This window comes from Physeter macrocephalus, unplaced genomic scaffold, assembly GCF_002837175.3.
Source record: "Physeter macrocephalus isolate SW-GA unplaced genomic scaffold, ASM283717v5 random_213, whole genome shotgun sequence".
Taxonomy (NCBI): Eukaryota; Metazoa; Chordata; class Mammalia; order Artiodactyla; family Physeteridae; genus Physeter; species Physeter macrocephalus.
Window position 1 is genome coordinate 1 of NW_021145499.1, and position 13,452 is coordinate 13,452.

Consider the following 13,452-nt stretch of genomic DNA (forward strand, 5'->3'; position numbering starts at 1 on the left):
TCCTAACCTCCAGTTCCTCAGAATGTGATCTTATTTGGAAACAAGAGTCTTTGCAGATGTCATTAGTTATAATGGGGTCATACTGGAGAAGGGTGGGCCCCTAAGCCACTGTGACTGGTGTCCTTAGAAAAAGGGGAAATTTGGACACACACACAGGGAGAACGGCATGTGAAGATAAGACAGAGATTGGGAACCCCAAAGTTGTCAGCAAGCCACTCGAAGTCCACAGAAGAAACCAACCCTGCCGACACCTTGATTTTGGACACTCGGTGTACATAACTACGAGACGATAAATTTGTTTTTGGCCACACTGGGCTTGTGGGATCTTACTTCTCTGACCAGGGATTGAACCCAAGCCCTCGGCAGTGAGAGCACAGATCCCTAACCACTGGACCTCCAGGGAATTCCCAATAAATTTCTATTTTAGTTTAAGCCAACCAGTTCATGGTACTTTGCTGCAGCCACAGCAAATAAATACACCAAGGTACAGGGCAGGTAAGATATCTACAGATGACCAGCAGTCCCTGGAGATGAATGGTCCTGAGTTTAGAGCCACAACTGCATGTCTAGGGAAGGTGCATTCCTGCTCCTAGTTCTAGAAGGAGAGAGATCCAGGCGCAAAACACAAAAGCCGAGGGACAAGAGCTGGTTTGAATAATGTCCCCGATCATCTCTGCTTGGGGAAAAAAACCTGCCAGGGTTTTAAGTGATCTGTGTTCTATGCACAGGATGGAGCTGAGGTGAAGGTCATTGTATAACTTGGTTCCCTGACATGGAGCAAGGACCAAGCTGTGGCTGGGAGGAAAAAGCTAGACTCGGAACAATCGATCACAGTAACAGGATGATTAAAGTAAAGACAGTTAGCTTTCCTATCACTGGCTCCAAGTGAGCCACATACCATATACACCTGTGTGGGACCCGAGGGGGCGCCCAGAACCAGGCCGGGAGGGCCAGCGGGCATGGGGCCCCCTGGAGGCCACGGAAGCGCTACTGATTCAAGTTCAAGTTCTCCTCAAGCTAGTGATCCCTCTTTTAGGAGTCTGCCCTGCAGGAATCCTCGCTTGTGAGCTCAACAATGAATTCGAGAAGCATCTATTGAAGAAGCAAAAAAATACCCGAACGTCCCCTATGGGCATCGGGTCACGGAAAGAGCGTATGGGATACTCCAGGCGGCCGTGGGAAATGGAAGGCTCTCGATGCCACTTCCATCAGCTGCGAGAGAGCAGAACTGGGGGCTAGTCTGATGCCACTGTTCTCATCCTCTGGTAAAACAAGAGCCTGGAGACGGGAACTGGGGTGCAGAGGAGGGAGGGGAGGTTTTCACCCTCTGTACACGTGAAGGCAGTCATTTTTATAATAAAGGCCGAGGAGGAGGTCATGCAACAAGCCGTCCAAAGGGACGCCCGCCAGCAGGGAAGGAAGAAGCAAGGGCCTCTGCTGGCCGCTGGTCTGTGCGGCCCATAGCCTGCAGGAGGATCTGGGACTACAGATAAGACACTAAAGAAGGAACACCAGCCCTCGCTGAGGGCCGCAGATGACAGCGGTGCACCTCCGCCGTGATGTCAAAACCACCCGGGCCGGGCCGCAGGGCACTGGTGAAAAATGACACGAACCCCGGCGGATGGGTGCCGTTGTGGAGGGCGTCCCCTGGCCCGCCCCGCCAAGGGCCCCAGAAGCACCTTCACAAGATTCCCCAATGGCCACGTAACGTGAGAGCCGCAGCGGGCTGCGGTCGTCATTTTAGGGGCGAGGAAAATGAGGCTCAGAGGGGTGTGGTCACCTGCCTGTGGTTGCCCATCTGGCCCAGGTTTAGCCCCAGGCCGTGGCCTCTGCAGCACGCACTAGGCCAGATCTCCTCCTAAAGCCTGCAAGGGGCCAGCGCTGACGCTGCAGAAAGCTTTTTGGAATGGCCTGAGGCCGTCTGATGTTAAAAGCATTCTCACCCCCGATCCCACCAATGTGCAGTGCCACATGGCAGAGAGGGTAGGGGGACGTCAGGGCTATAACGGCCACACAGGACAGTGTCCCTCTGGGAGGGGTCTTGTGAGCGGCACCATCTGCCATCTGAGGTGCCAAGGAGTTTCTGGATCCCATTCTAGCCAAGCCAGCTAAGAGTCCCTGGCAGGGCAGATACCTGGAGTGCGGAGGCAGGAGGAGCCCCAGGTGAGAAGCTGAGATCATGGGGCACACCCGCTCCGACTCACAGCTGGGTGGCTGCCGGGAGCACCTTCTTAGAGTCAGGGTGAGGATTCCAAGAAACCAAGCAGAAGTAGCTGACACATGGCTCGGCTCCCTCCCCCCGTGTCTGTCCTCCCTGCAGCCACCAGAGGGCGCCCGTGAACACCAGAGTCAGGCCATGTCCTGCCGATGCTCAGAGCCCTCCATGGCTCCCACCTCAGAGCAAAAACCAACGCCCTCCGCATGGTCTACAAGGCCCTGTAGGCTCTACCCTGTTCCCTCCCCGCCCTCCCTTCCTCTCACTCTCCCCTAGCTCACTCTGCTCCAGGCACGTGGGCCTTCTCCGACATGCTGGATGAAATCCTGCCTCAGGGCCTTTGCACTGGCCGGGTCCCCAACCCCAGGACTCTGCATGGCCCCCTTCCTCACCTCTTCAGGTCTCTGCCCGACTCTCACTGTCTCAGGGGGGGCTTCACTGGCCACTTTATTTTAAATGGCACCCCTACAACTACCCTGGCACTCTCTAGCCCCTTCCCTACTTCGATACTTGGCCATTTCACAGAGTACACATGTTCTCATCTACTTTTCTTGCCTCATCCTTCCCCCCTCCCCGTTCTGAGCATATGGGGTGTCTGCCCAGTCCACTGGGGAGACCCCAGTGCTCAAGACAGGGCCTAGCACACAGGGGGCTCTGGCCAAGTGTTTGTTGAACGAACGGACGGACGGATGAGTGGGGGAGCCTGAGACCAGGTGGAGGCCCCGGAGCGCCAGGTGGGGGGAGGGGCACATACTGCAGCAGGGCTTTGGTCTTGCGCGTGGGGTCGTCGGGCCGGAAGTTCTTGTACTCCTCCACCTCCTTCTCCAGGGACAGCAGCTGGCTCTGCAGCTTGCTGCGCAGGGCCGGCAGTGACTCCCGGATGTGGTTGGTCAGTTGCTGTGGGAGAGAGGCTAGAGGTCAGAGGTCAGCACGGGCAGGATGCTGAGAAGGGGCGGGCCCGCTCCACCCCCAGCCTCCAGGGACCAACAGAAACATCCAGCTGGAGTCACACTGGCGTGAGGGGCAGGGAGAGGTGGCACAGCTCCGTCCACAGCGGAGAGATGCTGCAAACAGCCCGCGAGGCCTTGGGAGGGCAGATCAACCAGGCTGTCACACCAAAGAGTACATGCAACTGTTCGCAAGGACCAGGCAGCAGGACCCAAGTGCTGACCGGGAACAGCCTCCCACAAGTGCCGCTCAGTGGGGGAGAAAAAAAAAAAAGAAAAGCCTAGAAGCCACCGCAGGACCCAGGTACAGAAGGACTGTCAGACGGGCGATGGTGCATCCACACTGCAGAACGCTGGGGGAACGTACAGACACAGGGACGGGCCCTACAAACTACAACAGAAACAGTTTGCCAAAAAAGGCACAGAACACACCTATGATGTGCTCCCCTCTGTAAAGACGGGGAGAAAGTAAGAACACATTCTCATTTGCACGAACAGAGTGAAGGATGGTTCACAAGAAAAGGGCAGAATGGAGCTGGCGGGTAGAAGGACCCTTCCCTGCAGCCCCCTTTTCCTCTATTGTTCTGCCTTTGAACCACGGGGATTTGTTCCTTATTCACAAATTTTAAAAGGGGGCAGCAGTGCAGAAAAAGTTAGGCAATGAGCCTCAAGATGGGTCGTTCAAGAAAAAGCTAGTTACAGAGCAGTGGGTAAATATCTTCACTGTTCAGGTGGTGAAAAGGAAGACGGAAAGGGAAGAGAAGGAAAAGAGAAGCAGGAGGAAAAGGAAGGCTGGCGGTACAGACACATCAGTGTCCAGCGTCTCGAGAAGGAAGCCCAGGAAGTGGTGACACTGGCCGCCTCAGGGGAAGAGAGCCATCGCGGGATGGGAGGAAATGGGACATTCACTATATTTGCACTGTCTGACTTTTTTTAATACTATGATAAAAGAGAAAGAGAGAAGGGAAGAAAAAAACAATAGCCATAAAATCAGCTAAAATCCACAAAGTGAAAAGCAGTGTTTTGTGGCCACCTGTCCTACAAGACAAAAGAAATGACAAACTATCCATCAAGCTAGAAAAAAACATATGAAGGAGGCTCACACTCCGTGGAATGAATCTGATGGTCACCCCAAAGCCCTATGTGAGCTGGGGCCCCTCCCTGTGGGAGCTGCAGGTCCCTAAGGGTGGCAGTCCACTCCGGTCCCCGACAGCATCCTGGGGCGTTACAATGGTCCCATTTAGCTCGTGAGGCAAAGGAGGGGTGGGGGGACCAGGAAGCACCAGGTTGTGGAGCTAGGCCCCCAGGAGGCCAGCTGGGCTGCTCACCTGCGGCTCTCAGAGGGGGCCCCAGGCACCTGCGGGGAGTTTTACTTCCCTTCCTCTCCCTCCACCCCCTGCCCAGGCAGACCGCTGCTTCCTTTCCTGGAGGGCCCCTCCCACCGGACACTTACTTCCCTCTTTGTTCTGCTGAGCTGCCTGCTCTGCCTTCCTGCTCTGCGCCAGCTCTCTTCCCGGCCCCATCACTGCCTAACACCCGACTGCGCCTCTACCTGGTGCCCCCAATTAGAAACATCCCTTCCCTAAAGACAGGGCCCAGCTCGCACGTTGCCACTGTGTCCCACTGCAGTCATGAAGGACTCAGACTGTCGCTCTGAGGCCCTGCCCCATCTGAGATGCTACCATATAGCACTGAGGGGGAATTCCTTGTAACCCCGGGGCCACTAAGGACCACACTGCCTGCTACAGTATGGCTACATAATTAGGGATTTTACTAATTAGGGATTTTACTCTCGTAGAAATTGGCACACATGCAAAACGATGTTATTAAACAGCAACCTTTTACTGACTAGGAACATTAGAAACCAGCCTTCCAAACGGAGCCTGTTTAAACAGACTAAGACCCATGTGTTCAGGGACCACTACAGGGCCACAAAAAAGAGTGAGGAAGCTTTTTCTGTAGGGACAGAGCTCCAGGAGATACTGCTGAGCAAAAAAAAAAAAAAAAAAAAGCCAAGGGGCGGGTATCCATGACTATACAAGAAAGAGTGATTCTCAAAAGTCCTTTTTGCTTTTATGAACAGAAAGAAACTCAGGCGGTGTTAACAGTGGTGCCCTAGGGGTGGAAAGCAGGGGCAGATGGGGGTGCTTCACTGTATACTTTTAAACACTGGTTTTTTTTTTATGAGCCCTGTGAATATACTACCTGTGGGAAAAAACAACACTAGAAAAGCAGTGAGATACCAGAGTTGCTGGCTTTTGATACGTGCTGCATTTCATGTAGCAGACGCCAGCCCTGGGGGCAGGGATGCGGATGATTCCCGCCTGATGGTCGGGGAGGCTCGGAGAGGCAAGGCTGGGCTTTGGACCAAGGAAGGCCGGACTCCGAAGTCCTCCCACTTGGCTACTGTCGAGCACTGCTAGCCACCCGGTGTTGGTTCAGGCGAGGCATTCGTAACCCAGGTCATCAGTGTCAGGAACTGTATGCAAACTTCTGGGTACGTGACTAAATAATTACGGTGGTAATTAAAATAATGGTAATAAACAACAAGGTCCTACTGTATAGCCCAGGGAACTATAGTCAATATCCTGTGACAGGGCTTCCCTGGTGGCGCAGTGGTTGAGAATCTGCCTGCCAATGCAGGGCACACGGGTTCGAGCCCTGGTCCGGGCAGATCCCACATGCCACGGAGCAACTGGGCCCGTGAGCCACAACTACTGAGCCTGCGCGTCTGGAGCCTGTGCTCCGCAACAAGAGAGGCCGCGACAGCGAGAGGCCCGTGCACCGCAATGAAGAGTGGCCCCCGCTCGCCGCAACTGGAGAAAGCCCTCGCACAGAAATGAAGACCCAACACAGTCAAAAATAAATAAATAAATAAAAATTTAAAAAAGAAAAATCCTGTGACAGACCATAATGGAAAAGAATATGAAAAAGAATATATATATGTATAACTGAATCATTTTGCTGTACAGCAGAAATTAACCCAACATTGTAAATCAACTATACCTCAATAAAATTCTTTTTTAATAAAAATAAAATAATGGTAACAATAGTAGTGATGGTAATAATAGTACCAGTACAGACTTACTGAACATCCACTCTTCTCCAGGCCCTGAGTCAAATGTTCACTGAACCCATTTTGCTAAAACAAGTGCTGCTCTAGACCAAGGCCAATGGCATTGTGGATGGCAGCTGTTGTGCAGTGCGCAGCTTGAGCAACTGCACAAAACCCTTGCCGTACCTGATTCAGAGTCTTCTGCAGGTGTGGGGTGCCCATGCGGTCCGCCATGTGCCGGTAGGCCGGGTGGGAGAGGAAAAACTTCCTCTCGGCCGCCAGCGCTGCGCGGATGTCCTTCTTGCCCTCAATGTCCTTCTGGCTGCGGTTCACCACGCCAATGTAGCCTGTGGGGAGAGAGGGTCAGGTCAGGGCAGTGCCAGGCAAGCCAAGGAGCCCAGATGCCCCCTTTTTTGCACGGGACCAAGCAGTGTGCGGGTGTAGACATGGATCTTGCCCTACAGGTCACTCACAGACGAGGTGACAAGCCATACGCATTACTCAGAAGCAACACGGAGAATGCAAACACTGAGTACAGTCCTGAAAAGCAATGCAAGTGTTTGGAGGAAGAAGTTATATTCAGCATGGTGTGAGGGGCTGGATAGAGAAAAGCTCTGGAGAAGATGAATTCCACAATCCAAGCTTTAGAAAGAAAAAAGAAAAAAAAACTTCAAAAATAAGCACAATGGGGGACACTTAATCTTGCTGGATATTAATACCTATTCTACACTGTGCCACAGTGAAAAACAGGAACCAACCTAAGTGTCCAACAAATGGGGTCTCAGTAACAGTCCATGTACCCCCATATGAGGGACCCGACAGGATCTTTTACAGTCATCTTGAAGAGTATCTGCCTTCAAGGGAATGTTCACAGGGACACAGTCCGCTATTTTGCTAAGTGAGATGGAAAAGCAGGTCACCAGGCGGTGTGGCGCTGGAGAGCTGGCGTTCCAAACCAGCCCCGCCACCTGCCAGCTTTGTGAGCTGGGGCAAGGGATTTAGCCTCTCGGTGCCTCAGTTTCTTCATCCATAAAATGGGGAGGAGCACAGAACCACTGCATTGGATTGTTACGGGGATTAAATGGGTTCTTCCACACCCAGAGTGCAGAACAGTGCCTGATACGTAATAGGTACTTAATATATGTTTGCTATTCTCATTTTATTGAAAATGAAAATACTTGGGCTACTCTTGTCAGAATACCTGAAACTAAACTAAACAAGAGCCTAATCAGCCTCTGTCTAGATCAAATGACTGGTTTATAGGCAATTACAATTGGCCAGATCCCAAGTGAAGCAGTACAGATAAAGTGGCCGGAAGAGGAGCTGTTTGAACAGAATCGTAGGTATTTATGTGTCAAATGATAGGATGCCTAGGATTTGCTTCATGATCCCCCAAGGGAGGAAAGAACAACAGGAGAGGATATTTGGGGCATTGAAGGTTAGCTGTATGTGATTAGCAGCAAGGCTGGGCCAGTGGTTCTCCTTGCACTTTTCTCTCCACTTGAGAGAATGTTTGAAAGCAAGTACTGAACATCAAGAAAAGTTACAAATCCTCAGGAACTCTTGGGAAGGAGAACCACAGAGTATTAAATAGGGGGAGAATTTGCGCTGTGGATGATTCGTTTCCTTCTTCTAGACACTTGTTTTCTGTTGCCAAAATGAGTAGGCGTTCACTGTGTAACTGAAAAAGAATGCACGCAAATCAGAAGAAAAAGCTACCTGTGCTCACTCGGGCAGAAAAAAAAAAAGAAGGTTCTACAACGGAACAGAAAAGCAGTTACTTCTGGGCAGTGGGGAAATGGGATGGTGAATGTATCTGTGAGCATTTGCTGGGGTTTCAGTAAAGATAACAAAAACAAGTCATTTTCCAAAAGCAAAGGTGCACCAGCTCTCCTGCTGCTCAAGCCCACCCATCTTGCCTGTCCTCCCCTGCCCTGTAGCCCCCAGGCCCTCCCGGGCCGCACCTCTTCTCAAGGGGAGCAGCTTGTTCTCCAGGATGTCCCTGGCATCAGTGCCTTCGTCCATTAGGTCGAGCTTGGTGATGACGCCGATGGTCCGCAGGCCTGCAAGAGCACAGAGGTCAGAGGGCGCCACGAGGAAGGAGCACGGGCTGGCGACCCCGGGCCACCTGGGGCCCAGCTGGATCCCCCCACTTCCAGGCTGTGTGACCTGGGACAAACCGTAACATCACCTGCCTGGACCCTAGTAAACCCTCATGTCAAATGAAGGCAGTAACACACCAATCTCAGGGGGTCGTCCATGAGGATAAACCTAGCACGTGGCCAACGTTCAATCAATAAACGCTGGCCACCGTCATCACTGGTACGACCAGTGACGGCGTCTTGCTGCAGCATCAGGGGGCAACCTCATCGAACTTGAACCCCAGGTCAGAATCTCCATGCTGTGCTCTCTGAGTGGCATGCAACGTAACACGCTAACCCGTGACAATTCTTTCTAGGGTTACCTCTCAACTGAATGGCCAAAATTCCACTCTGGAAACCACCCCATGGAATTCCTCTTCGTCCCAAGTTGCCCAGAATCGAGGGAACCCTGCAGATCGATCAACTGCCTCTTCTCTGGGGGGTACTAAGGTGGGTATCGAAGAGGTGACGGCCCCTGCCTGCTCACATTCTGCTGAGAGTATGAGCTGGCATCACCTTTTCGGAGGGCAAAGAAACCACCACTGCAAGGACCCACAAAGCTTGGGGAGGGTAGAGGCAGCCCAAGGTAGAGAGATATGACCGGGGAGGGGGGGTCTGGGGGCATCTACTTTATTAGAAATGTCCAATCTCACTGAAGCACTGTTCCCCAAAGCTCAGAAGCAACCCAAATGTTCAAGAACAAAAAAAAGACAGCAATGGGCCGCACGGTGGATGGCTACGGACCTAAGTTCCTATGGTAATAGGCAAACACACACACACTACAGAAAAATAAGGAAAGACCATCCCATTTCGAAAAATGTGACTTTATGTGGAAGAACAAACTCTGAAAGAATATTTGCCAAGTGTGGCCACCAGTATCTGCAAGGGGAGAGGAGTTGTCACGTTAGGTTCTACATTTTACAATGGTGACATTTTGGGGATAATTATCATGAATACTTTCACAGTTAGAAAGCTACTTTTTTCTGGAAGAATGCCAGCATCAAGTTCACTTAACTGTTTTCTTTTCTTTCTTTCTTTTTTTTTTTTTTTTTTTTGCGGTACGCGGGCCTCTCGCTGCTGTGGCCTCTCCCGTTGCGGAGCACAGGCTCCGGACGCGCAGGCTCAGCGGCCATGGCTCACGGGCCCAGCCGCTCCGCGGCATGCGGGATCTTCCCAGACCGGGGCACGAACCCGCGTCCCCCGCGTCGGCAGGCGGACTCTCAACCGCTGCGCCACCAGGGAAGCCCCCACTAAACCGTTTTCAACTGCACATCCTCACGGCCTGATCTAGCCTCTGCAGTCACGGTCACACGCTATTTCCTGGGACTGGACTAGGGGGACAGGAAGGCTTGAGGGGGGCGCTGTGGGCAGGGGTGGTCCTCCCAGGCAAGCACACCTGGATGACCCTGGGGAAGAGCCCAGAGCTTGGAGGAGCTCACAGTCCCGGAGGGAAAGGAGCCCCCTTCGCCGACCGACCCCAGGCCTACAAACTAGGGAGCGTGAGCCACAGAGCCTGTCTCCCCCAACTCCACACTGGTCCCCAACTCCTTCCAAAACACTGTGGGATCCAGGCAGTCGGCGGACAATTTGGAGAATGTATTTCGGTGTGTGCCGTACCCCGCTAACCCCCCGCGGCTCTCAGAGCACACCCAGCTCCCCAGCGCAGCCCACGGGGCCGCTGGACTGGTCCTGGCCCCTCTCGGCCCTCGCTCCCGCGCCCTCCCTTTAGCTCACTCTGCTCTGGCCACACCGGCCTCCCTGCTGTGTCCTGGCCACCCCTGCTCTTTAGCACTCACTGTCCGTTTTCCTGGGTTTTGCCTCTTTTTCTCATTCTGATCTTGCCCAGAACCTCACATCTTCAGAGACCCGTGACTGCACCCCCTTCCACCCCAGCCTCTCTCAGTGGGTTCTACTTCCACCCAGTGCTTACCACTACCGGAACTTATTCCACTTGCTTATTTCCAGTGGGGGATTCTGTCGCCCCCAATGGAATATCAGCTCACCGGTGGCAGGGGGCCCCTCTCAACTTTGTCCCCTGCAGGGTTCCCAAGGCCGAAACAGAGCCTGGCATGTAGCCGGGGCTTAACTGACATTTACTGAACAAAGGCCCTGGGCCGGAGATGCCCCAGTCTCCACCACTCCCTCCTGCCTCAACTGGCTTCATTAACTCGTCATCCTTTCACCTTCCCTGCCGGACCCCCCGAACAGGGATGGAGAGACCTCCAGTCCTCTTGACAGCTCCACAAGTTAGGACTGCTGCCGCCATTTCGACAGGAGGGACCAAGCCTCGGGGAGGAAGAGGAACTTCTAGAGGTGGGATTTGGACTCGCATCTGTGCCCAAGGAGGGCTGCCCTCTTCCCACCCCCATGGACTAGCTTTCTGCACAGGCGAAGCAGGGACCAGCTTTCCAAGGAGCAATGCCAACTGCCACACGCTGGCCTCCCAAGGGATGCCCCCCGGAACTGTTGGCCCTCATGGGAAATTCTGTGTCCCAGGCCTTTTCCTGGGGAGGCTGTGAGCCAAAGAGAACACCAGTGACGTGGAATGGAGGATGTGGGGCAAGTCGTGATGCTCCAAGGCGCCGCGAAGAGGGAGCTGCTGCCGTGGGGCTCGGGCGGTACCTTGGGGGTCGACCTCCTTGGCCAGCTTGAGGGCATCCGAGTTGGCCAGGTCCATGTTGGCGGGGGTCACGGCGAGGATGAGGCTGCTCTCCCGGCTGATGAACTGCAGGACCATGTCCTTGATCTGGTACTCAATGTCTGGGGGCTGATCCCCCACAGGCACCTTGGTGATGCCCGGGAGGTCGATGAGGGTCAGGTTCAACACTGGGAGGGAAAGGAGAGGGAGGGGCTGTCAGAGCCAGGGCAAGTGAGGCTCGCACAGCCCTGCAGGGACCTGGCCCGCTTCTCCAAGTGCTGGGCGTCAGGCCTCAGGATTTCTCCTGCGCTCCAACTGGATCCCACCTTTTGACCCTATAACTCCCTCCTAGGAATCGCATCTTATAGACACCCTCCTGTACTCTATTTCAGTGAGACAGCTTTGTTGTTTTAATGAAGTGACTATTTTTTTTTACTGAAGTAGAGTTGAAATACAATATTATATAAGTTACAGGTATATAATATAGTGATTCACAATTTTTTAAAGTTATACTCCATTTATAGTTATTTTCAGCGATACAGTTTTTTTGGTTTTTTTTTTTTGCAGTACGCAGGCCTCTCACTGTTGTGGCCTCTCCCGTTGCGGAGCACAGCCTCCGGACGCGCAGGCTCAGCGGCCGTGGCTCACGGGCCCAGCCGCTCCGCGGCATGTGGGATCTTCCCGGACCGGGGCACGAACCCGTGTCCCCCGCATCGGCAGGCGGACTCTCAACCACTGCGCCACCAGGGAAGCCCCAGCGATACAGTTTTAAATCTGGACATTTGCATTTGCAGACTGGAATTACTCTCAATGGCTGAATAAATTTCAGCCCATCGATTCAGCCAATACCAAGGAACTATTAAAAACAAAAAGATGATACTCTGGTAAGAAACACACTCTGAGATACAGTCATACAAGAAAGAGGCATCAACAACTTTTATACCATGCTACGATTTGAGTAAAAGTTGTGAAACACACATACACAATATATACATACATGTTCATAACTGCCTACATAGGCATTATGTATCATTTCGAGAGCATGGAATATATTTGTAATTTTGGGGGGTAAGGTAGGTTTTCGCTGGATATACCCTTTTATAACTTGAATATGAGCCACGTACAGGCATCATTTATTCAAAAATAAATAAACTGGGAATTCCCTGGCGGTCCAGTGGTTCGGACTCTGCGCTTTCACTGCCGAGGGCGTGGGTTCAAGCCCTCGTTGGGGAAGTAATATCCCGCAAGCCACGTGGCGTGGCCAATAAATAAATAAATAAACTCATCACAAAGAACCCATACTGAGGTGTTAGGAGTCAGCTGCAATATTCACCAAATACCATTTAAATTAGCAATCCATGCCTCTGGGTCAGAGTTATACATGGCTACAGGCTGCCTGCTCTGTTTAAATGACGCAGTTTTAAAATCGGGACGTTATGCAGAAAAATCTGGCTTTCTGGCTCCTCCTGAAGAACCAGAAGACCTGGCACCTTGGGCTGGCATCACTGTGTGGCCACCATTCACCTGGGAGCCGAGCCGTGGCTGCCCCTTTAAAAGGAACATACGAGCTGCACTTCACCCCAGACTCCAGCCCTCCCGACAGTGTCCCTGGCATGCTGTTTTTCTTAGAGCTGATATCAGACGTGGGAAGATACGGATCAAGAGGGCTGTGTTGTGTGTGAGGAGAAATGGGAGGCGCCATATTCTTGAGAGTGAGGCCGACCCGACCCGTGACCCGCGGAGTCAGCCTTCCGCTGCCCCCGTATGTGAGGGGTCCCTGTTGCCTACCGTGTGGCGAGTAGACCCGCAGGTTGATGGGCACTGGGGAGATGCCTTTGTTGGTCCCCGTGACCCTGTCGGTCTCGGCTTCAATCTCCTGTCGGACTTCCTCAAAGTCTGTAAACTTTTTGGACTTGCAGTGCAAAAACTCGGCATATTCTGAAAAGGGAAGAAAGATGCTCCAAATGAGGAAGAGAAGTGGTCTCGCTGTGCGCGGGGGAACAAGATGGGCCTTCTGGGACAGGTGCTTTGTCAAGCAGAGAAAGCAAAGAATCAGTTACAGGCCTTCCAGGAATTTGGGGAGCAACAGATTCATTCTCTCGACAAGTATTTGAGGGGGGCCCTCCTATAGACCATGCTCCCTTCTAGACCTCAGGGATTCCACAAGGTACAAAACTGGCAAAAATCCTGACTCTGTGGAATGGACATTCTCATGAAGCATTTTGCAAAACAACACGTCATGACATATTACGAGTATAAAAAAAAAAAAATCAAAAACAAAACAAAAAAACCCCCACAAAAAACAAAAGACAACAACCAACAGGTGGATGTGACCAGCACTTATTCTTTTTTTTTGATGAACAGAATACGAAGGGTCAGCATGCGTCACCCAGAGCGCAGCGATGTACGTCTGATGAAGCTTCTGCTTCCGTGTTATATTACATGAGATGGTCCTG

The 13,452-nt window shown here is 52.5% G+C and overlaps 1 protein-coding gene across 1 annotated transcript in view; it reads right to left on the reverse strand.

Annotated features, from left to right (window-relative positions):
• Positions 1 to 2,969: 2,969 nt before the first annotated feature.
• Positions 2,970 to 13,452, reverse strand: part of LOC114484958 (dynamin-2-like) — a gene marked incomplete at its 3' end in the record, with an annotated part of 56,865 nt that continues 46,382 nt past the window's right edge. Inside the window, exons 3-7 of the mRNA XM_028484696.2 lie at positions 12,785 to 12,934; positions 10,981 to 11,184; positions 8,182 to 8,280; positions 6,404 to 6,564; positions 2,970 to 3,112 (exon numbers count right to left, since the gene is read on the reverse strand). Of these exons, the coding sequence (XP_028340497.1) occupies positions 2,970 to 3,112; positions 6,404 to 6,564; positions 8,182 to 8,280; positions 10,981 to 11,184; positions 12,785 to 12,934 (757 nt within the window). The remainder of the gene's footprint in view (positions 3,113 to 6,403; positions 6,565 to 8,181; positions 8,281 to 10,980; positions 11,185 to 12,784; positions 12,935 to 13,452) is intronic.